This window comes from Polypterus senegalus, chromosome 4, assembly GCF_016835505.1.
Source record: "Polypterus senegalus isolate Bchr_013 chromosome 4, ASM1683550v1, whole genome shotgun sequence".
In the NCBI taxonomy this organism is placed as follows: domain Eukaryota; kingdom Metazoa; phylum Chordata; class Cladistia; order Polypteriformes; family Polypteridae; genus Polypterus; species Polypterus senegalus.
The window spans coordinates 102,219,430-102,246,802 of NC_053157.1; the positions used below are offsets into that span (position 1 = coordinate 102,219,430).

Below are 27,373 nucleotides of genomic sequence, written 5' to 3' on the forward strand. Positions count from 1 at the left end.
AGTAAATGACTTGCGGGTAAATGCAGACAGAGGCCATTTATCTGTTCTCATTCTCTTAGATCTGAGTACTGCATTTGACACCATTGATCACAATATTCTTAGAAATCGCCTTAGTCAATGGGTGGGCCTCTCTGGTAGTGTCTTAAATTGGTTGGAATCCTACCTGGCTGGTAGAAAATTCTTTGTGAGTTGTGGTAATCACATCTCAAAGACACATGATATCCGATATGGTGTTCCACAAGGCTCTATCCTGGGTCCGCTGCTTTTCTCAATCTATATGCTTCCGTTAGGTCAGATTATCTCAGGTTACAACGGGAGTTACCACAGCTATGCTGATGATACACAGCTGTACTTATCAATAGCACCTGATGACTCTGACTCATTCGATACACTAACACAATGTCTTACTGGTAGTTCTGAATGGATGAATAGTAATTTTCACAAACTAAATAAAGAGAAAACTGAAATTTTAGTAATTGGCAATAATGGATTCAATGAGGTTATCAGAAATAAACTTGATGCATTAAGATTACAAGTTAAGACGGAAGTAAAAAATTTAGGGGTAACTGTTGACTGTAATCTGAATTTTAAATCACATATTGATCAGATTACTAAAACAGCATTTTTTCACTTGAGAAACATAGCAAAAGTTAGACCTCTTATATCATTGAAAGATGCTGAGAAATTAATTTGCGCTTTTGTTTTCAGTAGACTAGATTACTGTAACGCACTCCTCTCAGGACTACCCAAAAAAGACATAAATCACTTGCAACGAGTGCAGAATGCAGCTGCTAGAATCCTAACTGGGAAAAGAAAATCCGAACACATTTCTCCAGTTTTGATGTCACTACACTGGTTGCCTGCGTCATTCAGGATTGACTTTAAAATGCTGCTTATGGTTTATAAAGCCTTAAATAATCTCGCTCCATCTTATATATCGGAATTCCTGACACCTTATATTCCAAATCGTAACCTTAGATCTTCAAATGAGTGTCTCCTTATAATTCCAAAAGCTAAACTTAAAAGAAGTGGTGAGGCGGCCTTCTGCTGTTATGCACCTAAAATCTGGAATAGCCTGCCAATAGGAATTCGTCAGGCAAATACAGTAGAGCACTTTAAAAAAACTGCTGAAAACACATTACTTTAACATGGCCTTTTTATAACTTCACTTTAACTTAATACTGATACTCTGTATGCTCAATTCTTCATAATAACTATTCACAGTGGCTCCAAAATCCACTGACCCCTACTCTCTTTCTGTTTCTTTTTCCGGTTTCTTTGTGGTGGCGGCCTGCGCCACCACCACCTACTCAAACCATCATGATGCACCAACATTGATGGACTGAAAGCCAGAAGTCTACGTGACTATCATCATCAGGTCCTTCCATGAAAACCCTAAATACAAAGAGGACTGTTTGATTTATGTTAGGTAGATTGCCGAGATGGGACTGGGCGGTCTCGTGGTCTGGAACCCCTACAGATTTTATTTTTTTTTCTCCAGCTTTTGGAGTTTTTTTTTTTTTCTGCCCACCGGACCTTATTTATTCTATGTTAATTAATGTTGACTTATGTTTATTTTTTATTGTGTCTTCTATTTTTCTATTCATTTTGTAAAGCACTTTGAGCTACATTTTTTTGTATGAAAATGTGCTATATAAATAAATGTTGATTGATTGATTAGCATCAGATCAATAAATTTTGCTGATAATTCAAACCCATTATTTGATGACACATTCAATGTGTTCCGGATGTGCAAGACATTTAAACGATGCTGAGCTACTGTCCAAAAACATCTGACGTGTAGGCGTTTTTCATAGTAAGTGAGTGTTACATAAAAGATGCCACTTGTAACACATGCTCACTAATATCTTGCAAAACTGCAAAATTTCAATCCTACCAACTTAATTACACACTTGAAGACATACCATCCTAAAAAACACACAGAATTCCTCAGGGCAAAATTGGAAAATCCTGTACTCCCTCGCACAAAATCAAAAACTGAAGTTCCTCAGCCTGTTCATCAATTTCTTGAAAAAAAAATCAAAGAAATTTGATAAAGACTGCCCTAAAGCTCAAACAATTACCGCAAAGGTCACAAAATATTTTACTCTGGAAAAATCAGCCATTTTCTTTTCCAGAAGATACAGAATTTAGAAGGCCAGTTGAGCATCTTGAGTCCTATTACTTGATACCCAGTTGCCACCATTTCTCGGAGGTAGCACTTCTAGAGCTACATGATATTATGGAACGTCATGTGTACAAACTCCTTGCTGACAATAACCCCGCCATAAGCTTTGTCACTGATATATGGATATATGTGTGCAACTAAATATTCTTAGTTCAATTGCAATTTTGAATTTCAGAAAGCAATCTTGAATGCCCAAAAATGTTAAGGATCACACATGGGTGCTGCACTTTCCATGGCATTTAAAAGAATGTTTGAAACATGAAAAATACCTGAAGAGGATATTCATCATGTAGTACTATAAGACAACGCACGCAACATTGCAAAGGCTATGGAGGAATGTGGGATCCGAAGTTTAGCTTTTTTTTCTGCAGTTACACTTTAGAATAGAACCTTTTGTGAAAGTGTTTCTTTGATATTTGCACTTCAGGCTTTATACATTATATAGTTTATGTCTACATTTTGTCATTTGCTACTAGAATATAAAAAACATTTCTTTTTTAAAAATGTGTTTACACAGATTACTGTAGAAACGGAACACACATGAATGTGTCCAATAAGGATCTATTATTTCCACTCTAAAACTCCACTTCACTCCCAGAAAATCAATCAAGGCATGAGCTGGGAGAAGTTTTTGCACGTTCCAAGTCAGTGGGGGGATGGAATAGCCGGCTGCTTGCAGCCTGATTTTATCAGCACATTTAGATGACAAAAGACACTGGTGGATAGCTGTGAACGATTTTAAGAAGCGATTTAAGGTGGGACGGATTTACGAGTTTTTTCGTAGGCTCTGGTAATTCTAGTGTTATACAGCACTCCTACAGACTTCAGAGACAAATGCTGTAAAAGTGCTCTCTTGGATTCTGTAAATAATTGTTTCATTAAAATGTAATAGTAGAATTACCAAAGCATACAAAGAAACTTGTAAATCCGGCCCACCTTAAATCCCTTCACAACTCTACATTTGCGTCTTTTGTCTTGTAAATGTGTCGGCCAACACAAGCAGCCTGCTATAACATCCCCCACACCACCGCAGAATGAGCCCAGCTCAAGTCTTGATTATCTTAGAGTGAAGTGCTGGAGTTTTAGAGGGGAAATAATAGATTGTTATTTGGAATACATGCATTTCATTTGTGTTCTGTGTCCACAAAAATCTCTGTAAACACATCATTAAAACTGTATAACTTGTGAAGGCTGAAGTTCAAATATCAAATAAACACTTTCACAAAAGGTGTAAGTACATTATGACAGCTTCCGTGGTGCAGCGTTAAGAACTGCTGACTTATAATCAAAAGGCCACGGAGTTCAGTCCTGGGTGCCAGGTAAATTTACCATTCTGAGTAGTGAACTGCTCTTATTGTTAATATTATATAACAAAAACAAACATTTGATTTGCAACTGTAACAGCCGATATATAATTATTTACTTTGGACTTCAGCCTTCATACATTATACAGTTCGCGTTGACATTTGTCACTTATTACTAAAACATGAAAAACGTTTCTGGCCAAATATCCCATTCCAACTTTACAAAGAAAACTAGATGTGTGGGAATTCTTAAACAATCTCATTTGTAGTATGTGATCCTGAAGGTCGATACATGATTGTCATGGGTAATTAATTTAACTGTATTCTGATAAATATTTACGTACCCAATGTGGATGATAGGGACTTCATTCAAAACATATTTGCATCCATTCCCAATGTGAACACTCATGAAATTATAATGACTGGAGACTTTGTGTTTTATATAGGGCAGATAACATCTAGCACTGCAAAAACAACTACACATTTTGAAACTGATCACAACTAACCAGAACCCTGGAGATTTCTAAACCCAAACTCCAGAGCATATTCCTTCTACTCACCAGTGTATCACTGTTACTCAAAAATTTATTTTTTCTTTATAGATAACAATTTTTTTGCCTATGACTAAATCTTGTAAGTACAACACTATTGTTATCTATGACCACGCCCCTTTGATCATGGAGCTTAAACACTATGCCCTACACACTCTTCTTAGTTGACGTCTTAACCCTCTTTTATTAGCAGATGAGAACTGCAGAGAATTTATACCCAAGCAAATAAAACTTTTTTGTTTTTTTTAGAGACAAATACATCCTCAAGAGGTCTCTGCAGGAATACACTTGGAAACTGTCAAGGCTGTCTTAACACTAGAATTACCAAAGTCTACGAAAAAACTCATAGATCCACCTTAAATCCCTTCGCACCTCTCCGCCAGCATCTTTTGTCCTGTAAATGTATCAATAAGCAGCCTACTATCACATCCCCCCACAGCCGCACAGTTTTCTCAGCTCAAGTGTGTTTACCTGCGTGTCAGTTGCTTAGAGTTGTATAGAGTGAAAAGTCAAGTAAAATTACACCTTTTATAAATACTATATCGTTATTTGGAACACATGCATTTTATGTGTGTTCTGTGTCTACAACAATCTATGTAAACACATTGTTAAAACTGAAACACTTTTCATGTTTTAGTAATAATTGACAAAATGTGGACATCAAGTGTATAATTTGTGAAGTCTGAAGTCCAAATATCAAATAAACACTTTCACAAAAGGTACAAACATAACAGAACAAGTGCGCTTCTATTCAAGAATAAAACTGCAGAAAAAGAACCCACGTTAGGGTGCGACATTGACACCCCTTTGATGCGACCGCTTCGGTGGCGCAATGGTATCAACTGTTTACTGGTAATCAAAACTTCATGGGTTTGACCCCGGACGAGTCCGTTTTGAGAAGTGAGCTGCTCTTATTCTTACTAATTTAGAATAAAAACATACATTTGATTTGAGTCTTGTAACAGTCAGTGTAAATTTATGATACTTGTCAAGGTTAGCTTTGTATTTTTTTTTTTTAATAATTTTTATTCTCTCAGTCACATTGAAATTGGAAAAAAATCAAACTTTTTACAAAACCTGTCAGGATCTAATCAATAACATTTTAGAATAAGCATTGAAATTGACAAAGCAGATCCTCTTCCATTTTTTATTCTATTTATTTATCTATTTATTTAATTTTCCTACTATTAAAAGTTTTACTGTGATGGCCTGGTTCTTTTTCTCATGGGCGGGGGGTTGATTTGATTCAAACCTAGTTTTTCTAAAAATTGACTTGATTGTATGGAATGTTATTTGATTTTAATTAATTCAATAAAATAAATAAAATCATGGAATTTTTTTTTGATTGTCAATAAACGACAAGAGGAAATAACATAGGCAATTTACATTGTAAAAATACAGCAGGTCTGTTGTTTGCATGTGGCATTACAGAAGCATGATACAGCACATCGCATGTTAAATGCACCAACTTCAAAAGATTATTCTCCCATTCATAACCACTACACTTTTCATATGTCAAAAGGTGGTGACCAAAAGACTAAACCTTTTTTTTTTTTTAATGTAGCACTGCATAAATCCCACCAGGCAAAACTGCTGACAGAAAAAAAGTTTTCAAATTAACTGTTTAATTTCTTTTATGGTCAATGAAAAAAGAAAACAATGAAATTTTGCAAAGACAGACCTTCTTGTTATCCAAGCTACTCTGTCTATTCAGCAACCCATATCTGTCAAGCTTGGCTCATTACTGCTAACATCCATGAAGTTAGTACGCAATCATGGTGGCAAACAGTTGTCATTAACCATATTACAATGGTCCTTGGTCTTGCAGATTTACTCTAAACAACAACCACAAAAATCAGACCATATCTGACAAAGTATGCAAAGTAACTCTGGGTTAAGGATTTGGTCTTGTCACGTCTGGATTACTGCAATTCTCTGCTGACAGGAGTATTTATATGTGCGATTGAGCCACTACAGATGATTCAAAATGCAGCGGCACGTCTGGTGTTCAACCAGCTGAGGTGATATGTCACTCCTCTCTTTAGATCACTATATTGGCTCATAGTAGCAGCACACATTAAGTTTAAATCCCTAAAACTTACTTAGAGGTGTCAACAGGTCATGTGAAGATACTATATTCTTCCCAACCACTCAGGTCTGCGGGTACCACCTTTGTGTGACGTTAAATCTCAATTTAGACTCTCCATGTGTAGCTTCTGGCTGGTCAAACAAGCTGGCCACCACCATTCAAAAGATGCATTTAAAGATCCTATTTGTTGAACTGAGTGATGTCATAATACCAGAATTTTTGTATTCAATGCCAAAACCAATGAAAGTATTATAATACTCGATACTTTTTGATACAACAGAAAAAACAGAAATCCAATTTCATAACTTTTTATTAAAGCATCTCCATTATTATACTGAACAATATTATACATTTTCCTGTAATACAGTACAAAATATATAAATGGCGTATCAATCTAGTAGCTACTCAAACTGTCATTTAAGTAAGCAAGTACTGACACTCATAATTATCAAAATACAATGCAGGACTTAAACTGTAATGTGTAGCAGAAGTGGACAAACCCGACTGTAACAATTACAGGGTTTTATAATCTTGAGGAGATTTCTATATAGGGTTTATAAATAATGATATCATCATAAACTACCTGATGTACCCATGCACATTCTAAACTTATTCTGAAATTTTCTCTACAGTAAAAGAAAAATACTGTAACCTGGGGACTACCTGTACGACAAATGCTGTATTTAAAAAAAGTGATATTTCTGTCTAACTGATAGCTATTAGGTTTTTGTAACTAGATTATATTTTGATCTTAATTGGCGATGATCAACTTTGTAACCTTGCCCTATAGCACTTATTCCCAGACTGATGTTTGCCTAATTTTGTTGAACTCTTTCATAATTCACTTGTAAAATGCTTTTACTCCTACTTCATGTTATTAATGCTTTAATATTCCAAAATATACACTAAAATATCAAGCTGTACGGCTCATTAGTAGCTAGTTTTAGAGAAAACTACTTTAAGAACCAGACCTTTTAGCTACAGTATAGGACCCCTACAATATCTGGAATGATCTGTCTGGCAATATTTGAAATGTCCTGTTGTGTTGTAGTCTTTGTAATCACTACTACTGTTATCAAATGACACATTCGGACACTGGAATCAAGCCTTAGGGAGCATGTCATTACTACAATAGATATTAGTCTTGTTTTGCACAAGTTGTCAGTGCTTGTTTCCATCATAGTATATTGATGTAATACGCAAAATGCAGAAATATGCTGTATAGAGTCCATTTTTTATCTTTTTTGGATATTGATAACATCAAATGTAAAGGTATACAGTTAATTAACTATCTTATTCACTGAAGACTAAGCCTTTCACTTATGGATTCAATGATTTATAAATAACTTGCAGAAAAAACAGACTTATTAACTGAGAAGAGTTCAGTATGTTTTTATTGCTCAATAAAAACACACAATGCTTACTGCTACTGCACTGGCTATGGTAAATTAAGGCTCTACAAAGGGTTATGTATTCCTCTGAAAAAACAGACAGCAACCAAATATGACTGTCTTTTTTACTTTATATGCTGGAAATGCAATATTTTATCTGTAAAGCTTTTAGTTCTACTTAAACATAAAATGCAATGCAAAATCATAAGGTGGCTTTATTGTCAGTGTCAGTTTTAAACAAAAATACTGTTGCCTGTTTCTATTAGTTTTCATTTGACAGTAAGCCTTGTATAACAGTTCATTTGCCTCTGGCCAGAAAAAAATGTCTTTGATTAGTTGATAAACATTTTCTTCTTTTTGTACTGTTAAGAGATTTATGTTTTAGCTGCCTTTGTAATTATAGGAAACACAAATCATGTGCAGAAGAAGAAATTATTAATTTAGTTTTAATCCAAGTATTTTTTGCCTTCAGAATTTTTTGTTCTAAATATAAAGGAATTTGTTTTAAATTCTCACAGACATTATAGTTACCTAAGTAGCACAGGAAAAGGTAAATCATGAAAGTGATATGAATGCACCACACTGGAAATCAATACTTCCAAAATTACAAAATATTATTTGTGTGGGATCATATATGTCATTTGAACTCCTAAAAATCCTCTGGTAGTTTAAGTAGTTGAGGTACCATAAGTTTCCAGGTATTAAGAAGCACTAAAATGATTTACTAACAGGTAAGGACTTGCCAGCAAAGGAATGGCTACACCTTTTGGGAGAAACAGAAATATTTTGACAGATACTAGAAGAGATACACCATTCAAAATAAAAAACCTGGTACTCTCAATTTAACTAAAAATGATTACTGCATTCAGTTAAAATGCATCAAAGTAGTTACACCAATCTATCTTCCAAAAAACAAATTATCAGCATGTTCAGTTTAAATTTGTGAATTCTCTTAAATCTTCTTTAAAGAGTTTTACTTGAGGGTTGAAAGGTGAGGATCAACCCCCATAGTGGCAGTCTGCTGTGTGCTTGATTGGGGGTTTTATCATATACCGAGTATAAATTTTCATTTTTTTTTTTACCCTTTTCAGTGTCTCTGTGTTTTTAGGCTTGTTATGCTTACCTTGTCCCTCTCCCTGGTCTGTACAGGAATCAAATGATCCTTTAGGGAGCTCTTTCATAGGACTTATTTTTTGGCTGAAGGCTGTTATTGCTTTCACTCAATGTTAAAATTCTAACTTAAGTCAGTTTTAATGACTTTTGTTTTATTATTGAAATTATTTTTTTAATCATATTGATCAAAAATTGTAGCACTGATAACCTGAAGTCTATCCAATCAGAGGTATGCAAACCACAAGATTATAATTATCCTTATTTATGTGCATTTACTGCCTGTAGCTGCTGCACTGGTTTCCCACCTATTACGTTTACTGCTACAGTGTGGTGAGAGCCATCAGAAATCAACAAACTTTCTCAGTGACATTTGTTTGCTGTATAACAAAGAATGAAAGTAGGTGTTTTACAGCTAAAGGTTATGTGTCTTATAAATGATGTTCATTACAGAAAGTCCTTATTACTACTGAATGTACAATACATATGCAACGCCCTAAATTCAGTGGCATACTTAAAATAAATCTAGTGTGCAGTGCAGCAATGTTTTTATATTCAGTACAGTCTGGTCCCCTATATGGGGATTTCAAATGGATGGGATTACTAAAGAAATGTCACAATGAGCAATCTGGAAAATTTTGCTTTAAAAACAAACTGAACCGTCATACTGCTTTTGAAACAGCATACATACAAACAAATACCAAGTATTGCTTTTATTCTTTTAGGCACAATTCTTTTCAATACCAAGTTTATTTATTTTACAAGGTACTTCCCATTTTTTGGAAATTTACTGTCTAATCGATCATTTCCAGTAAACCAAATTAAGGGCTGTCAGGGTGTAGATAACAGATGTTAACTAAATCCTTAACTGAAATACTTATAATCCGTAAAGTCCAATACTGCTTTTCACTAGTCATTTTAATGCTGCTAAATGTTAACATAACTGGCAAAGAAAGTTGAACCATAACACATCTGCTACTTATCTAATATTTTTGCACAATTGTACAAAACAATGGAAAAAAGCTTTAATAAATTATTTAGTATCCCATAACTTTAAAAGAATTTAAGGTGTTAAAGAGAATTTTATAGTTGTCAATTTCAACACATGAGATTACCTATAATTGTTGCTTGACTTGTATTGGCCTGTTAGATGCATAAGATCCTTTAACACCAGCTCTGTATTGCAAAGCCACCTTTTTCATTAATGCATTTAAACAGGCTAAAACAGTAACTTGTCTGATTTAACATTAATGCACCTACTATATAACTTGAAAAAATGAAACCCCTGTTAAGGGGTAAGTTCAGAAATAGGTGTGTGGATGAGGCTATGGTTCCCTGGACAACAGACTATCTGTTGAGCAGACAGCAGTTTGTGAGATCCAAGGACTGTGCTTCCCATACGAATGTAAGCAAACCTGGAGAACAACAAGGAACAACCCCATCTACTTTTCTTTTCATTGTTGCACACCTCAGATTATAAATATAACACCAGGTCACATCACTTACAGAAATTCTCAGATAATTCTGATGAGACAGAGCATAGGAGTCAGGTGGAGAACTGTGTGTCCTGGTGCAAAGAAAACTGTCGTCATGTTAACAGCAGCAAAATCAAGGAACTGGTTATTGACTTTCACTGTACCAAAAAGCTTTTGTTTCCGGCCACTATTCAAAGAAAGTGGATGTAGAGGTGGTCCACCCCTACAAGTACTTGGGGGTTCCAAATCAATGACACGCTGGACTGGTCTCAGAACAGAGAGGAAATATATAAGAAAGCGAAGATCACACTCCTTTTTCCTTAGGAGACTATGTTCGTTTAATGTGAGAAATGACATCCTTCACATCTGTGGCCAGTGCAATTTTCTACCCTAAAGTGTGCTGGGCTGGTAACATCACTTCAAGAGAGGCCCACCGAATGAACAAGCTTACACCAACAGCAATAAGCCTGCATAATGTCTCACTGTGACTAGGACTGCCAAGTCAGACATTTTCTTCCGTTTCAGTCATTCTGGTGTGTGTTCAGATCATAGTGTGAATGTACAGTATCTATACAGGGTAGTCCAGATCTAATTATGCAATTTTCTTTACTTTATAACTTATTAAATTTATTACATAAAGAATTCACAACTGAATGGAGGACAAGTGGAACATTACATGGAAAAATCAGTGAATTAATTCAATGTAAGTCTACTTTTGTTTATTACAAGATATTTCAAACAATTCTTTTGTTTTCTATTGTTTTCCTGCATTGTATTAAAAGTTGCATAATTAGATCTGGAACACCCTATACATAAATACCTAATAAATATACTGTATTTATTTAAAGAGCATCTGTAAAGAAAATCTACTGTGGACAGATAAAAGTTCTGTCTATAAAAAATTAGTCAGGATTTTGCTTGACAGTCACAAATACCAACCTTGAATGCTAGACCGTATGTCAGCATATTTCAAACTCACACTTTGGAAAAAAAAATGTCTTTGATTAGTTGATAAACAATTTTTTTTCTGAACCTACCATGGAACATCTTACAAAATGCTTGATTATTTGCACTTTAACTGGTATCATTACCATTTTATTCTGGAAAGTAATTAAACACTTTGTGATCTCTTCTGTAAACATATGGGTACAAATAGTGTGCTTAATATTTTAAACAAAGACAAGATATTAAAGGAAAAATCATAACAAAAAACAAAAATTCACAAGAGTGCTTTGTATCAGCTAATTCTTATCTATCACTGCCTCATCATTTTATACTGGGAAGAATTTCCACTGTACAGAAACTATGCAATGGAAGTCAGTGTAGTCTTTATGCTATATACAATACCTGCACAAGCTACATTGGAGTGACCCAATGACAGTTCCACTGGTAAAACGCTGGTCAGGTCATAGTCTTTGATAAACTCATAATCTCTGTGTTTGTATTGGTGCCTGGCACCACCACAAAATCCTACAGTTTTTCCTTCTACTTCTAACAAAAAGTGTAGGCTAGAGCTACTAGCCACTTTAAAATGGCCCAGCATGTGTGTGGCAATGCAGTCTAGGGTTGATTCCTGCATATTTTCTAATAGTACAAGAAAATGTTCTGTTACATGGCAGGAATAAATGGGTTGAGTAAAGTGCTAAATAGGATTGATAAAACTGTGCAACACTAAAAAGAATTAAAATATTCTTCACATTTTTTTCTTATTTATTTACTTATTTAATGAAGAAAAAAAACAGTTGTCATTGGTGGACAATTGTTAAGGAAACCACCTCCTTCTCCTTTTCTTTATATATCTCTACAGCTATTGGCAGAGAGAAAGAGAAATACATGCATATATGTATACTGTTTAAAACCATACATCTAAAATTTGATACATAAGTACAGTATTTCTCAGAAGTCAGGTTTTGGAAATATGATTCTGGAATGTGGTGTTGAATCAGGATCAGTGGCAACAAATACTACAGTGTGATCTTCCAACAGATTTGTTTATTTAAATTTGGAAACTAGAAGCAGATCCCTCATCATCCTACTACAATCTGCCTGGCAGTGTTTCTCTGTTGTATGTGAAACTATATAAACCTGTTTTTTACCATATAACATCTGGCTTATATAAAAATTTAAATTTATGTATATATACATACAAACACATGCACACAAACAATGACGACTTTGAGGTGTCTGCATCCAGAAACATGAGACACAAACCGCAAATGCTAGAAACTTGTACTTTATATATTTTAGCTCACAGGACGTTATATTTGGCTACCTACAAAATCAGATCAGGCTTTGCACTGTATATGTAAAGTATTTATGGACAGATACATAAAAAAATGTACTGTAGATATAGTACATAGAAAAATAAACAGATAAGGAAAATCTAAAAATTGATAGATTTAAAGACAAATACCAATATTGGGAAGCCACTATTTACCAACTAAATTCCCAAAGACTATGAAGATGGGAACAGTGTAGTTTAATATTACTGTAGTTGTAAGATGGTTACAGTAAACAACACTACATTAAATAGTACGACAGTGGAAGACCACCAAAAACATCAGCTAATATGCAACATCACCAAAATAAAATATATGGCACAAGCCTACAAGTACCAGACAGAACAAAGACCAACCAGACAATACAGGTACTTGTGCTTCAGAATTATTACTAATATTTAAGTGTCAGCACAAAGTGATTGGTAGTTCAGGTGCTTACACAGAAATATCTTACTGCTAGATAAAGCTATATTTAAAAGCAAGTAGGGCTGCAACTAACGATTATTTTGGTAGTCGACTAATCGTTCAATTTTTTTTTCTATTAGTCACGATTATTTCATGCCCGAGACCTGTGGTTGCACATCCTGTTCTGGGCTCCAGTGAATGTCTTACCTCATCTGCTCACGTCTGTCCACCTGTGAATGTCACCCTGAGTCTCTGCATTAACATGATTAAAATTAATAATAATCAAATTAAAATAACAACCAGTAAAACATATGAAGTTGAAAATAATCAGATGTTTTTATATTAGTGTGGCCATCACAATAAAAAAAGAATACATTAAACAATACAAACTAAAGTGCACATAATCTTTAAACATAAAAAGTGCATTTCACTTAACCAAAAATGGCCACTGGTGTGTCTTATGTCCAAAAGTTTAAATAAAGCTTCAATTCAAATAAAACAATAATGTACAGTTTATAAAAGATTCAGTTCATATATTCCTGATTGCAGTGCAGGAACGTGAGCATTTCGACGTGCTCCAATGTGAGGCTGGCTCACTTCTTTGAGACAATGTTCCCAGCTGCTGAGAAGAGACGCTCAGAGGGAGTAGAGATAGCAGGAATACATAAGAATGATTTTGCAGACAGAGAAAGATGTTTTAATTACCACACTCTGAAAGAAAAGTGTTGTACTGTAGTTTATCACATTATGTACTACATTATGCAAAAAAAAAAAAAACAACGGACTAAAATATGTAACAAGGTAATTACTGCCAGCACACCGGAGCCGAGTATATTTGGAAAAGTACATTTGTTGAATGCTACAACCAGCTAGAGTCGGTTTCCAGTGCAATTTGGAAGCACGCCGAAGCCGAGTATATGCGGCAACATATATTCGGCGATGCACACTCATTGAACGCCGCAACCGGCTAAAGTTGTTTCTCAGTGCAATTTGCCAGCATACCAGAGCTGATCAGTCAGAGCCCTATATTTGTTGAGCAGCCAGCTCACGACCACTGCCGGCCCCGGCAGAACTGCAGCAAAACTGTCTCTGGGATTCAGCCGCTGCAAAAGACGAGTCTACAATCATCAGTGCTTACCCCTGTGTGTCTGCAAGTGCAGTTGGCTTGGTGATATACTGAATTTCATCAATGACTTCAGTTGCATATTGGAACATATAGTAATAGATTGTTGTTTTTTTTTTTTTAAAAGTTTTTTACAGTTTATTTGCAGTGTGTAAAATGATCAGTGTTGCAGTAATTGTGATGTTCCGTTAAAATTTCACATTTTCTTTGTGAATTGTGATGTTTGCTTAAAAAGTGCAGTATTTGGCTTCCAAGGGTGCATTAAACCCCAAATATGTGTCAGTTTAAGGGTTAACTATCATTGTCGAAACCTTGATATACACATTATAGTACAAACATCAACATTAACATGTGACACTAACTTTGCTCGCTAAAACTTACCTCTCGAGAGACGGCCGCATCACAGCTCCAGGATGCTTGCGTTAGTAGGACTGTGTGCGTCTTAACAAACAATAACAAACGAAACAGCCCCCAGATGTTCTTGTAGTGCATTGCAATTACAAAAACCAATGTGGTTCTTTCTGACTGGAGCCTCTATTGACGGTTCTGTTTATGATGCGTCGACAATAAAAAATCCGCGTCAATGATTTTTTTGTAGTCGACGTCATTGATTACTTCGACTAATTGTTGCAGCCCTAAAAGCAAGACAGAACTTTAATAGCTTCAGGGTATAATCTGGTTGGGAAGATGGTGGAACTTAATTGAATATTACAATATCATAGACAGTGCAGTCTCTAATAGACTGTAGTCCAGCTAGTCACCATCCATCACATGTCTGTAAAAGTTAGAAGGGATGCTGGAGACTAATTGACTTAAGTCTGCTCAAATAACTGAAGTTGAGGAAGATGGAAAGAACTTCTAGCGCACAATTATGATTAGAACAAATTAGCATTTTTTTTCTGTGTCTACAAATAATTGAGACAGAAAGTGAATTTTGTTCTTAAAATGCCTGTATTTTTAAAGCTGCCCATAAGGTTCATTTTTGTAATATGCAAAGCATAACCATTATGTATTCCAGCTGTATAATTTTCATCTTTAATACTTGGGTACAGTTACACTGTAAATAAAAAAAAGTTCAATGTGTAAGGATGCTTACAACAGAATTACATTAACAAATATTCTAAAATACTTATGACATTTATTCAGACAAACTGTTATAATTTAAGAATAGAATGTATACTAAGAAGACAAAAATATGAACAGTTACCTTATGTAAAAGTAAGACGTAATGAGTCAACATCTTGAGAATTTGCATTAATACTGAATAAAGTGTAAATATTTTTCATGCAAATAACTTTCAGTCCTAATTCACATAAAACACTACTAAAATTCAGCTATAAATTGTGACAAAGTTGTGGTCCAAGCTAACAATCAAACATTTTGAATAGTAGAACAAAGCTGGAGAGAAATCAGAAACCCAAAACACATTACTTTAAGCTCTAATCTGTTTTGTGTCAAACAGCATACGTTTCTTTTGTATCTACCCTAAAAAAGAATGGCATTGTGAAACTAATCATTTTTATTTAAAACCAAGTAATAAAAACCCTTTCCAGCACAAATTTATCAAGCCTTCAAATCTCACTGATGCCTAACCAGAAGCTTTTCAACTTTCAACCCACTTATACCCTCATGCTACAGTACATGTATATAATCTCAATCTAACTTTAGTAATCATGTATCTCAACTGTCCACTATCAGGCAGCAGTCAATTATACCAAAGAGGGTATTCTTTGTGAACCCTATACTGTACATGCACTGTGTGCTATCTGTTTCACATGCACAATCAAGTCCAATGCATTATTATTAGAAGACTACATTACCAATGCAGACTTGGAAAATACCAAGAGACTCTGGCCTAGGATGCACAACATCAATGGTTTTCTGAATTAATTATTAGAAACCTATAATTTATGCTTTCAATTAGTTATATAAGCTTAATACAAGGGAGTTCAAATAAAATCAAAATTATAAAAGTTGACTGAAAATATTACTGCACATGTACTAGTGTGATTCTAGAACATATTACCTTAAGCAGGATGAACAAAAACACTTTTAGAAATCTGTATTAAAATAAAGTCTCATCAGAAAGATACATTTTACATTAAATATACCCTGCTATACTGAACACAAACATGAGAAAACCTAAGCATTCTCCTTTAAGTAACTGTAATTATAGCATACTTTCACCTTTAAAATATTCTTCAGAGTAAGTGGTCAAGTAAGGACAAGACTTCTTAACCCTATAGTATGTGGCTGTTGTATTATATTTTCCAATTTATAGTGACAGATGTTTCTATAATAATCCTATCGTCAAAAATGTCCAATTTACACATTTCAATAGTCTGCTGATTAAAGCAGCTATACTAATGTTCTAGATTTTATAAGACATGTTAGTATTGTAGGGTACATTTAAAAAAACTCTTTTCAAGCAAAACTGATATGCTGCACCTGCATAAGCTACCATAAAAGACTTCTTATGCCAGTTCATACCACTGTCTTAAGAGTTAAATTAGTATAATAGCATACTTTGAAGTTAAAGAATTTTAAACTTAAAAAAGAACTAATAACAGTGGTGTAACTATTCCAAAATATTCTTTGCAGCAGTCAAAAGGGTGACAATAAAAATAAATTATAATTTTGCTTTAAGTCAAATCATAGTAATACTTCTGGAAAAATGCAAAAGATTAGCAAGCCTAAGAGTACACCTACGGCACTAAAGATTAAATAATGCCCACATCTGGCTGTCAGGCAGCTGTTGAATTGTTAATGGCTTACTGCATTAATGACTGCCAGGCATGCAAGTACAGCTTCTTAAGGAAATACTTACATTTGTTTAATAATTATAGTCTACATACTTTTAAAAACAGCCTGAACTGTTTCAGATGAATAAATTTGGCTCACCACTCCTCCCCTTTAAAAATATCCCAGAGTGATTACTAAAATGTCTCAACAAAACTGAACAAGTTTAAATATGATAAAGGTGGAGCACAATGACAGATGTTTTACAGCAAGCATAACCCTTAAGGCAAAACGATTCTTTGTACTGCCTGAAAGCACATGTTTAGCACTGCTGTAAGTTAAAGAAAAAAAACAGGCATTTGATGTCAAAACCGCTTCATTAATTTCCTAACTTTTTTTTAAATGGAAATGTGTTTGAAACACAAACATAGCATAGTTTTTCAAAATGTTTGGTGTCTTCAATTAAATTGCACATATGTCCGCCTCCTCACCTATAAATAAAATTCCAGCCTGCTCACTTACAAACTGGATGAAATTACACTTTTAATCAAAAAACAAGTCTTACTTTTTATACGGAACTACAGAAAACATTTTTTCTTTTTCCTCTTAAATCATTTACAAGTGTACAGGTCCATTAGACACACTTTGTTTTTATGAACCTTACATTTGCAAAGACTGTCTAAGATGTGATGTTCATCTCCCTAAACATATGACAAGATGTAAAATAATTTAATTTTATCCTTATAAAAGTCAACTTAAACACTTTTTTTAAAACTTCTTAACAGTGTTATTTAAAACAAGTTGATGGATTTATAGCAAAAAATAACAAAACTTGAAAACAAACAAGGAAAGGAACTACAAGATCAAAATTAAAGGTTCTTTTGCATCTAAAAGAAAAAAAAATGAATACATTTACAAGAATTTAACAGACATAGCAGAACCTACTGATTTCCTTCACGGAACTGATTAAGCCTCTTTTCAGACATTTATGCATATTTCATCTCAATGCTTAGACAAGACTAAACAAAGGCCTGCAATTTCTGTTGTTAAAGATCATGCCTTAAAGAGTCAGACAAGGCTGGAAAAAATCTTTTCCCATAATGGATGAAACCGTAATTAAAAAGTTAAAAAAAAACCTGCCCGGCATACTTCTCACTTTCATTAAAATATACACACACACACACACATATACATATATATATATATATTATATATATATATATATATATATATATATATATATATATATATATATAAAACGTGAAAACATGCTTGAATCTGCTGGTAACTTACCACATAATGCATTTTCTTTGAGGAAACAGATGCATTCAAAATAACTATTAGCTATGGGTCAAAGAAGAAACTGTATTCCATATTGGATTCGTTGCATATATAATGGAGCAAAATATGCTGGAAAAAGGGCAATTCCTTTGGAAGAATATAAATCTTCATTGCTGCTGATTTTCTTTGGAAAAATTGATCAAACTGCATAATCAGAGATGGACTGCTGTCTTTATGGAGTTTCCTTCCTTATTCAGAAACTACTGTAGTAAATATTTTGCCACATTCTTGCTCCCTGCATGGATGTGTAGATCTGAAACGAGTGGCTTGAAAATCCCAAGCTAATGCTGACTCTCCTTTGCCTCAGTGGAATCAAATACATCCAGTTTCAGAGCTTCCAAAATGAGTGACAGTATTAGCAGCCAATCAGACAGAGATTTTCTGGAAAATCTTCCCATAATTTATTCAAAACTAGGTCATATGACAATATTTGAAATGCCATTGGTTAAGAACAGCAGTAAGGTTTGAACCTAATAAGACTAAGGCCTCCCATTTATGATTCCCTAGAGATATAACACACCTTGTCTATAAAATGCATCTGGGGTATAAACAGAAATAAAACAAAAAGGATAAAGGGAAAACTTTTCTTGAGAATAATGAAAAAAGAAACTCACCAGATCTTCCCAGCTTTTAAAGGGACGGAGCTCAATAATCTTCTGAGCCTTTTTTACAGAGCAACGTGATATCAAGGAGAGCTCATCTAGAGAGGCATCTTGCAAGAACTTCAGTATTTTGGCCTTCTGCTCATGATCATTTTGTTCGTCAGATGTATCAGAATATTTTTCAAATTCTGAGCATACAGAGTCCTCATCTTCTAAGTCACTTTCCTGCAGCTTTAAACTCTGGTTACTTGTTTCATTTTTCAGATTTGAAAGTTTGAAGCAACTCTTATCTTTCACAGATTTTCTCTGCATTTTTATGTCCACTGAACTGTCTGCCTGGTCCTTCTTGTTTGCATTATCTCTTGCTTCTAAAGTAGCAGATTCCTGGACTAAAAGATATGAAGAAAAGGTTTATCAATTCACTTAGAGGATAAAAAAAAACAGTCACGCTAGTAGTTCACCCAACGAATAGTAATTCGCAATTGATCTGCAACAAATGTCTTATGAAAAACTGGCAAACAATTTCAACTATTAAAGCACAGTTACTAATTAAAGGTTTTATTGATCATGTACAAAATATGCCTGAAATCAGCAACTAGAGCAAGCTAATAACCCCTGAATTTTATATTTGACCTGAGAAAAACATTTTTTTCCTTCTGTAATCATTATTCAATAAAAATTAATCTGGAAACAGAATGCATCATTTTAAACATTTGTTTAGTAGCTTTCTAAGGGATTCTGTGTTTATTATACAGCACAACACAAACTTGCAAGGGTGGGGAAGCATACAATGTTTACAGTATATTATGATTTTACAGGAATGGGAATTTATTGAATCATACAATTTTCTTAAAATGTTAAATTACAATTCTAAATATACAGCAAAATCAGCAGAATTAATGCGATTTCTACACTTGTGATAACTGTATAGTGTTGAGAAATTAAAAAATGTAAGATCATAAGGAGTAACTAAACAATATTCACAAGTCTGAAAATAACTAGAAGATACAAATATCTGCTAAATTGCAAAAAAGGTCAGATTAAAATAAGGTGACACCAGTTGCCACCCAAATGTAGCAGTAAAGATAAGAAAGCTGCATGTGAAATCCTCTGGTCTTCTACATGAAATCTTCTATTCAGGCCATAAGTTAAACAATGAAGAGATTTTGTAGCTCTCTGAAGAATCTCAAAAGATGGAGACATTTCCAAAAATTGTCCTTTAGAGACCACATCGTCTGTAGGTTTATCCTGTGATACTATGCTTTGCCAGCACTGATGGTACACAATACCACAAAAAAAAAAAAAATCATGTGCTCTCTAAGGCAAAAAAAAAAAGCTTTACAAGGCAGAGGTGGAAAAAGTGGTAGCCTGAACACCTAGAGATTACTAATTTTTCATTTTGGTCACCCAAACTACATATTTGCAAAGCATAGCTGACTACCAGAAGTTTCAGATCTTCCATCCAAGCAATGGTATCAAAATGAAAAACAAATAGGTTAAAAAGAAAAAAAAAAAAAAGACCTAATACTTAGTGTCTATTAACTAGAGTATCACTTTTAAAAAAGACATTCCACACTGTCTTTTGTTATACTTAAAGCATGAAGCCTGCAAGCAGACTGCAACACAAAGTGTGCACGCTGTCAGTGATCAAAGTGCATTTATACTTGTGGCAGCCTGTTCCATTGGCACATTGATGTTCTCCTAGTCAGTACGTGACAGTGCTTGGTCAACTTTGTATGCCTAACAATTACAAAGTAGATGAAGTGAGACTCTTCTGACAGAAGAACAGTTGTACAAGTTATTGTTAGTTTTAAAAGGAAAACAAGTAGAAAATGGCATGTCAGAACCATTAACCAAAAGAAGTGAAGGAGAGTATAATATTCGACATGATGAACAGCTACAATACAAATATTTCTGCTTGGATTATATTTGGACTTTTGTTCATCATTCTGGGACCCACATAACGAACCTCTACTCTAATTTTACCACCATGGCAGCGTGTGCCAAAAACCCGATTTCAAATTGCTGCTTCTGATGTAATGTTATGTGCAAACATATCAAGAGTTAACCAGGCATACCACGTACTCACCCACTAGTCATTAATATAGCGAAAAATGTATTTAAAAAAAAAAAAGTGGACAAAGCAACCTGTACAACTGCAGCTTCAATACCAGTTACAAGTGTAAGGAATCATAATTACAAGCAGCACTGTTACAATAAAAGGAAAATAATTTTTCAAATACTGAAGAAACATTTTCAGCTTAAATATAGTGGATATTGGAAAGTAGCAATGACTGCTGCACCGTGCCATATGCAGAGAAGATAATTTTAGGATTAAAAAGGTGAGAGAAAGCACAGTAAAATTAAACTGTTTATGCTACTCAGACTCTAAGATCTAGAAAATTCTGATGTATTGCTAAGATATTTCATGAAACAACTTGGAAACAAAAATGTACATTGACACTACTCTTTTACAATACAGTTTATATTTGTATAGCCCAAAATCACACAGGAAGTGCCGCAATGGGCTTTAACAGGTCCTGCCTCTTGACAGCCCCCCAGCCTTGACTCTCTAATAAGACAAGGAAAAACTCCCAAAAAAACCTTGTAGGGAAAAATGGGAGAAACCTTGGGAAAGGTAGTTCAAAGAGAGACCCCTTTCCAGGTAGGTTGGGCGTGCAGTGGGTGTCAAAAGAAGGGGGTCAATACAACACAATACACAGAACAGAACAAATCCTTAATACAGCATAATAATAAAAATTTTAGAAGTACAGAGCAGAATTTAACAGTAGATGATTTCACATAATAAGATTTGGATATTTTTAGAGTTCTGGAGACCTCATCCATCAAGCTGCCTCCCCATTTGGCCATTCCACGGCTGAAACGTTGCTCCGATGAAAGGACCCCTCTTTCCCATGATTCTGGTGATCCTCCATCAGGGATGACTTTACCATAGGCAGGCAAACAACTTGGCAGGTGGGCCATGGCACCAATTGCCACATTTGGGTACCGAGAACAGAAACAGAATAGGTGAGGGTTAGTATTCAATTCTAACTATCATGTCACTTATGTTTTAGTGCTAACAACTAACAACAGAGATGCAGCATGTACAGTTAATCAGCACCTCTAGTCAGGATATGCTAAAGTGAAGTAGTGAGTCTTCAGCCGGGATTTAAAGGCTGAGACTGAAGGGGCATCTCTTATAGAAGCAGGAAGACCATTCCACAGTTTAGGGGCCCTGTAACTAAAAGCTCGACCTCCCACTGTTATTTTATTAATCCTTGGAATCCTAAGTAGACCAGCATCTTGAGATCTTAATGTGCACTCAGGTTTGTAAGTCATGATAAGTTCAGACAAGTAAGCCAGACCTTGGCCATTTAATGCTTTGTATGTTAAAAGGAGGATTTTGAAATCAGCCCTAAACTTAACCGGGAGCCAGTGTAAGGATTTAAGAACTGGAGTTGTGTGTTCATATTTTCTTGTTCTTGTAATAATTCTTGCAGCCACATTCTGGATTAACTGGAGGCTGTATAAAGAACAGTTTGAACAGCCAGTGAACACTGCATTGCAGTAGTCAATCCTACTAGAGATAAATGCATGAATTAATTTCTCCGAATCCTGTTTATTTAGAAAGCGCCTTAATTTCCTAACATTTTTAAGATGGAAGAAACATGTTTTGGACAACTTTGTAATATGTGCTTTAAATGACATGCTAAAATCTATACTAATAAAAGGCAAAGCCCTCACTGACTGACTCACTCACTCACTGACTCACTTATCACTAATTCTCCAACTTCTCGTGTAGGTAGAAGGCTGAAATTTGGCAGGCTCATTCCTTACAGCTTACTTACAAAAGTTAAGCAGGTTTCATTTCGAAATTCTACACGTAACGGTCATAACAGTCGACAACGTCCGCCATGTTGAACTTTTTATTTATGGCCCCATCTTCACGAAATTTGGTAGGCGGCTTCCCTGCGCTAACCAAAACCGATGTACGTACTTATTTCGGTGGTATGACGCCATTGTCGGCCGCCATATTGAATTTTCTAAACGTCACTAATTCTCCAACTTCCCATGTAGGTAGAAGGATAAAATTTGGCAGGTTCATTCCTTACAGCTTACTTACAACAATTAAGCAGGTTTCATTTCGAAATTCTACGCGTAACGGTCATAACGGTCAACAACGTCCGCCATGTTGAACTTTCATATTTACGGCCCCATCTTCACGAAATTTGGTAGGTGGTTTCCGTTAGCTAACCGAAACCAATGTACGTACTTATTTCGGTCGTATGACGCCACTGTCAGCCGCCATATTGAATTTTCCAACATCACTGATTCTCCAAGTTCCCGTATAGGTAGAAGGCTGAAATTTGCAATGCTCATTCCTTACAGCTTACTTACAAAAGTTAAGCAGGTTTCATTTTGAAATTCTACACGTCATGGTCATAACGGTCAACAATGTCCGCCATGTTGAACTTTCTTATTTATGGCCCCATCTTCTCGAAATTTGGTAGGCTTCCCTGCACTAACTGAAACCAATGTACGTACTTATTTCGGTGGTATGATGCAACTGTCGGCAGCCATATTGAACTTTTCAACAGTCTTTGTTACTTATGGGCCCATCTTCAAGAAATTCTATCGATCAAAGAACTTTCCGAGTGGTTTCCATGCCCGGAGATACCACCTACCTTTTCCATTCTCTTTGTTACATATTGCACAGCCATATCAGGCTCACTCTTGATATCCGGAGGAACATTGTGTCTTGTGTATTGAATGACTGGGACAGGTTCAAGGTGTGGACTGATGACGGTACAGGAGATAATTATTCTACACAGGAGCACTAGAAGAGTGAAATGCTTAAGCCCTTTACCTATGGTTCTGCATGTGAGTTGATGGCTGTCGCTGAATTGTTCGGTTGTCGCTTTCAAGTGTACCGAAATAGCCAAATATTTTACACCTTTCGACAACCGCCAATGCCTCTTAAACATCTTAGATTCACAGGTGACGATTTCAGTAGTGGACACTTTGATGATTATGAATGTTTAAACTCTCAAAAGCTGGATGTGATTTTATCGATGAAACTGGTTGTGTGCTTACAACGCTTGACAAATGCCGAATGTCACTTCAACACAACAAATCCTGCAAATACTGTCGTAATTGAAACAAACCATGAAACTCAAACCGATTATGACAGCAGCAATCCAAGCTGTGAGATTTGAGACAAGATTACTGTTCACATGGCCAACTGTAAGTTGCATGCTCAAGAGTAAGCTCAGCGCACAGCTTGGTCATGTTACAACCGGAGGGCCGAACTGACAACGTGGCACACAAAGAGATCCTTAATAAATAATTATTGGCATATTTTCCCTCAGTTTAAAAGGGTTTAATTTTCTTCTTAATAAAAATTTGAATGCAGTACTTCGCCGCTGCGAAGCGCGGGTATTTTGCTAGTCAAAGATAACTCCTAAATTGCGGGCTGATTCAGTAAAATTAGGTTAAATGACAACAAAATATTGCTGTGATCAGCGTCATTACCTCCAACATTTAACATCTGTTTTATTTGTATTTAAAGACAAGTAGTTCTCATTCATCCATTCCTTTAATTCACTAATTAAAGACAACATCGGAGAAACTTCACTTGATTTAAAAGAAAGGTATAACTGGGTGTCATCTGCATACGAGTGAAAATTAACATTATGTTTCCTAATGAGAGATCCTAGTGGAAGCATGTAAAGTGAAAACAGTAAAGGTCCCAGTACTGACCCTCCAGGACACCATATTGAACTTCTGTGTATAATGATGGAGTACTGTCAGCACATTTCTGTACATATTGGAATCGATTTGATAAATAAGAACTGAACCAAGCGAGCACGGGGCCTGTAAGCCCAACATCGTTTTCTAGCCTGTGCAGTAAAATAGAATGGTCAATGGTGTCAAATGCTGCACTTAAGTCCAACAACATAATTACAGTGGAATTTCCTTCATCAGAGGATATCAGAATGTCATTTACAACCCGTGTTAGTGCAGTTTCTTACTATGACCAGTGCGAAAGCCTGACTGGAATTTCTCAAACAAACTGTAATGCGTAAGGTGTGACTGAAGCTGACTGGCGACTACTTTTTCTAGTATTTTAGAGAGAAATGGTAAATTTGAAATAGGCATATAATTATTTAGTATGTGTGAGTCTAGGTCTGACTTTTTAAGTAAAGGTTTAATGACTGACACTTTTAGTGCATCAGGTACAGTGCCATGCAGTAATGAACTATTGATAATGGTTAGAATAGGCTGCAAGAACATTCATTGCACTTTTACTAGTTTTGTTGGCACTGGATCTAGGGAACAAGTAGTGGGCTTCATTTTAGTAATTAAAGTTAAGACTTCCTGGTGAGTTACAGGATTAAAATTACTAAAGTGCTGAATGCAATGGGTGGCAGGGTCTGCTAAGCTAGTATTTGGTTTGTACTGTGATGCTGAGATCTGGGATCTTATATTTTTAATTTTCTCATTGAAGAAGTTCATAAAGTCTGTACTGCTAATATCTGTTGGTATTTTGCACTGTTGATCTGAATTCCATTTGTTAATTTAGCCACTGCTCTAAAAGTACCCTAGGATTTTTATTATTGCTATCTATTAATGTAGAATAGTATTCTGAGCGAGCTTTAAAGAGGGCTTTTTTATATTTTTAACACTCTCTGTCCATGCAATTTGAAAGACATGTAGCTTTGTTGTTCTCCATCTGCGCTCCAGTTTTCGACACTCTAATTTAAGAGCTCGAGTATTTCATTAAACCAGGGAGAGTTTCTATGTGCTTTGATCACTTTTGTTTTAGGGGAGCCACTGTGTCCAGAGCATCTCTCAAGGTCACATTATAATGTGATATTAGCTGATCTAAATTGTTTTCCACGTTTACATTTGATGTTAACTGATCTAAATGGTTTTCCACGTTTACACTCGACTTACTCAAGGTATCTATAAATTTTGAAGCAGAATTACAATCTAGATGTCGCACTGTCTTTGTTTTAATCTGTGAGTGCTGGCATGGGCAGAACTAAATCAAATAATTAAGAAGTGATGGAAATAACTACATTTAATGGAGTAATATTTAAATTTTGAATTTCAACTTTGTAAGTTATAATTAAATCTAATGTGTGGTTATGATTATGAGTTGGACCTTTGACAATCTGACAAAATCCTACTGAATTTAACAAATAAGTAAAACATTTGCTAAAAGTGTCAGTTTCCACATCAATGTGTACATTAAAATCCCCATCAGAACTACATGATCATAATTTATAGCCAAATCAGACAGAAGGTTGCTAAATTCAGTCATGAACAATGAATATGGCCCTGGTGGTCTGTAGACTAGCACTATAATTGTGTTGGAATCTGTTTTAATATTTAAAATGAATGCCTCAAAGGATGTAAAGTTGCCTAAATTTTTAGAGTGATTTGCATTTTGTTACAATGAATTATTCCAAGGCCTCCTCCTCGACCAGAATCTCTAGACTTATGAAGGAACGAGTATCCATCTGGTGACGCCTCAGCTAGGGAACAGTGTCACATTTACTAAGCCAGGTTTCAGTAAGAAGACACAGATCAGATTTTGTACTTAATATATATCATTTACCAAAACAGCTTTAGTGCCAAGAGAGCGAATGTTCAATAAACAGCATTTAAAACTGCATGGTTCTTTCTGAACTGCTGATATATTTTTTTTTAATTTGAATTAAATTTCTATTACAGATGCCCCTGGTGGAGTGTCTGGTTTTATCCCTTGGTCTAATTATACACCTTATTTTTGGTTATCAATTAATTTATGGTTTGTATCAAGACTAAATTTACTGGATGCCCCACAACAGGGATTATGGGTAACAGCTTCAGGAAAATAACAGGTGGGATAAACAACAGCCTGTGATTTAAGATCATATGACTGCAGCCTGGATGGTGCTCTAATCAGTTAACCAGGCAGTTTTGCTGCCATATTTTGGGATAATACATAAGATCCCTCCAGTTAGGATGAAGACCATCTCTTCTGAAAAATCCAGGCCTTTCCCAAAAATCATCCCAATTGTTCACAAATGCTATGCTTTTATTTGCACACCAGGTTTCTAGCCAGCAGTGAAAGGAATGCAATCTGCTATAAATCACATCCCCTCTATATAATCTTGGTAAGGGACCAGATACAATTAAATTCCGACATTTTGTTTTAGCTTTGGTGCATAGAGAGATGAAGTTCCGCTTTAATACCTCAGACTGCTGTAAATAAATATCATTAGTTCCGACATGCAGCAATAAGGTAGATACTTCATCGTCGCAACACGGTCCAATGCGGCCTTTATGCCAGAAATCTTGGCCCCTGCAGGCACTTAACATTAACTGCTGGTTTAACATAGTTTGGAATTCTAACATTCCGCACTATGGAATCGCCAATTATGAGCACTTTATTATTCTCAGTTTCCACAGGCGCACTGTAGAGAGCTGAGAATCTGTTCTGGGTCCGAATTGGTGACCTGGGTGCTGGGGGACTAAATTTTGGATTCTTAGACCCCCGTCTTACTGTTACCCACTCACCCTGTGGCTGAATTGGTGCTGCTGATTTCGGCCGCGCACTGACTACAGTACAAACCGAGTCGATCCAATTTTCGGTTTGCCTAATGGCTATCAGATTCCTAACGCGGTCCTCCAATTCACGTATTTTCCCGACCAACTCTAAATTAACTAAACATTTTTGGCAGGTGAAGCTATCTGCACTGTCGGCCGGAAAACCTGAGCTGTA

General features: G+C 35.4%; 1 protein-coding gene across 3 annotated transcripts in view; it reads right to left on the reverse strand.

Moving 5' to 3' along the window:
- Positions 1 to 27,373, reverse strand: part of smarcad1a (SWI/SNF-related, matrix-associated actin-dependent regulator of chromatin, subfamily a, containing DEAD/H box 1 a) — a 285,741-nt gene that overhangs the window by 149,950 nt on the left and 108,418 nt on the right. For all 3 annotated transcript variants that reach the window (XM_039751123.1, XM_039751121.1, XM_039751124.1), the window contains exon 8: positions 18,610 to 18,986. In XM_039751123.1, the coding sequence (XP_039607057.1) occupies positions 18,610 to 18,986 (377 nt within the window). The remainder of the gene's footprint in view (positions 1 to 18,609; positions 18,987 to 27,373) is intronic.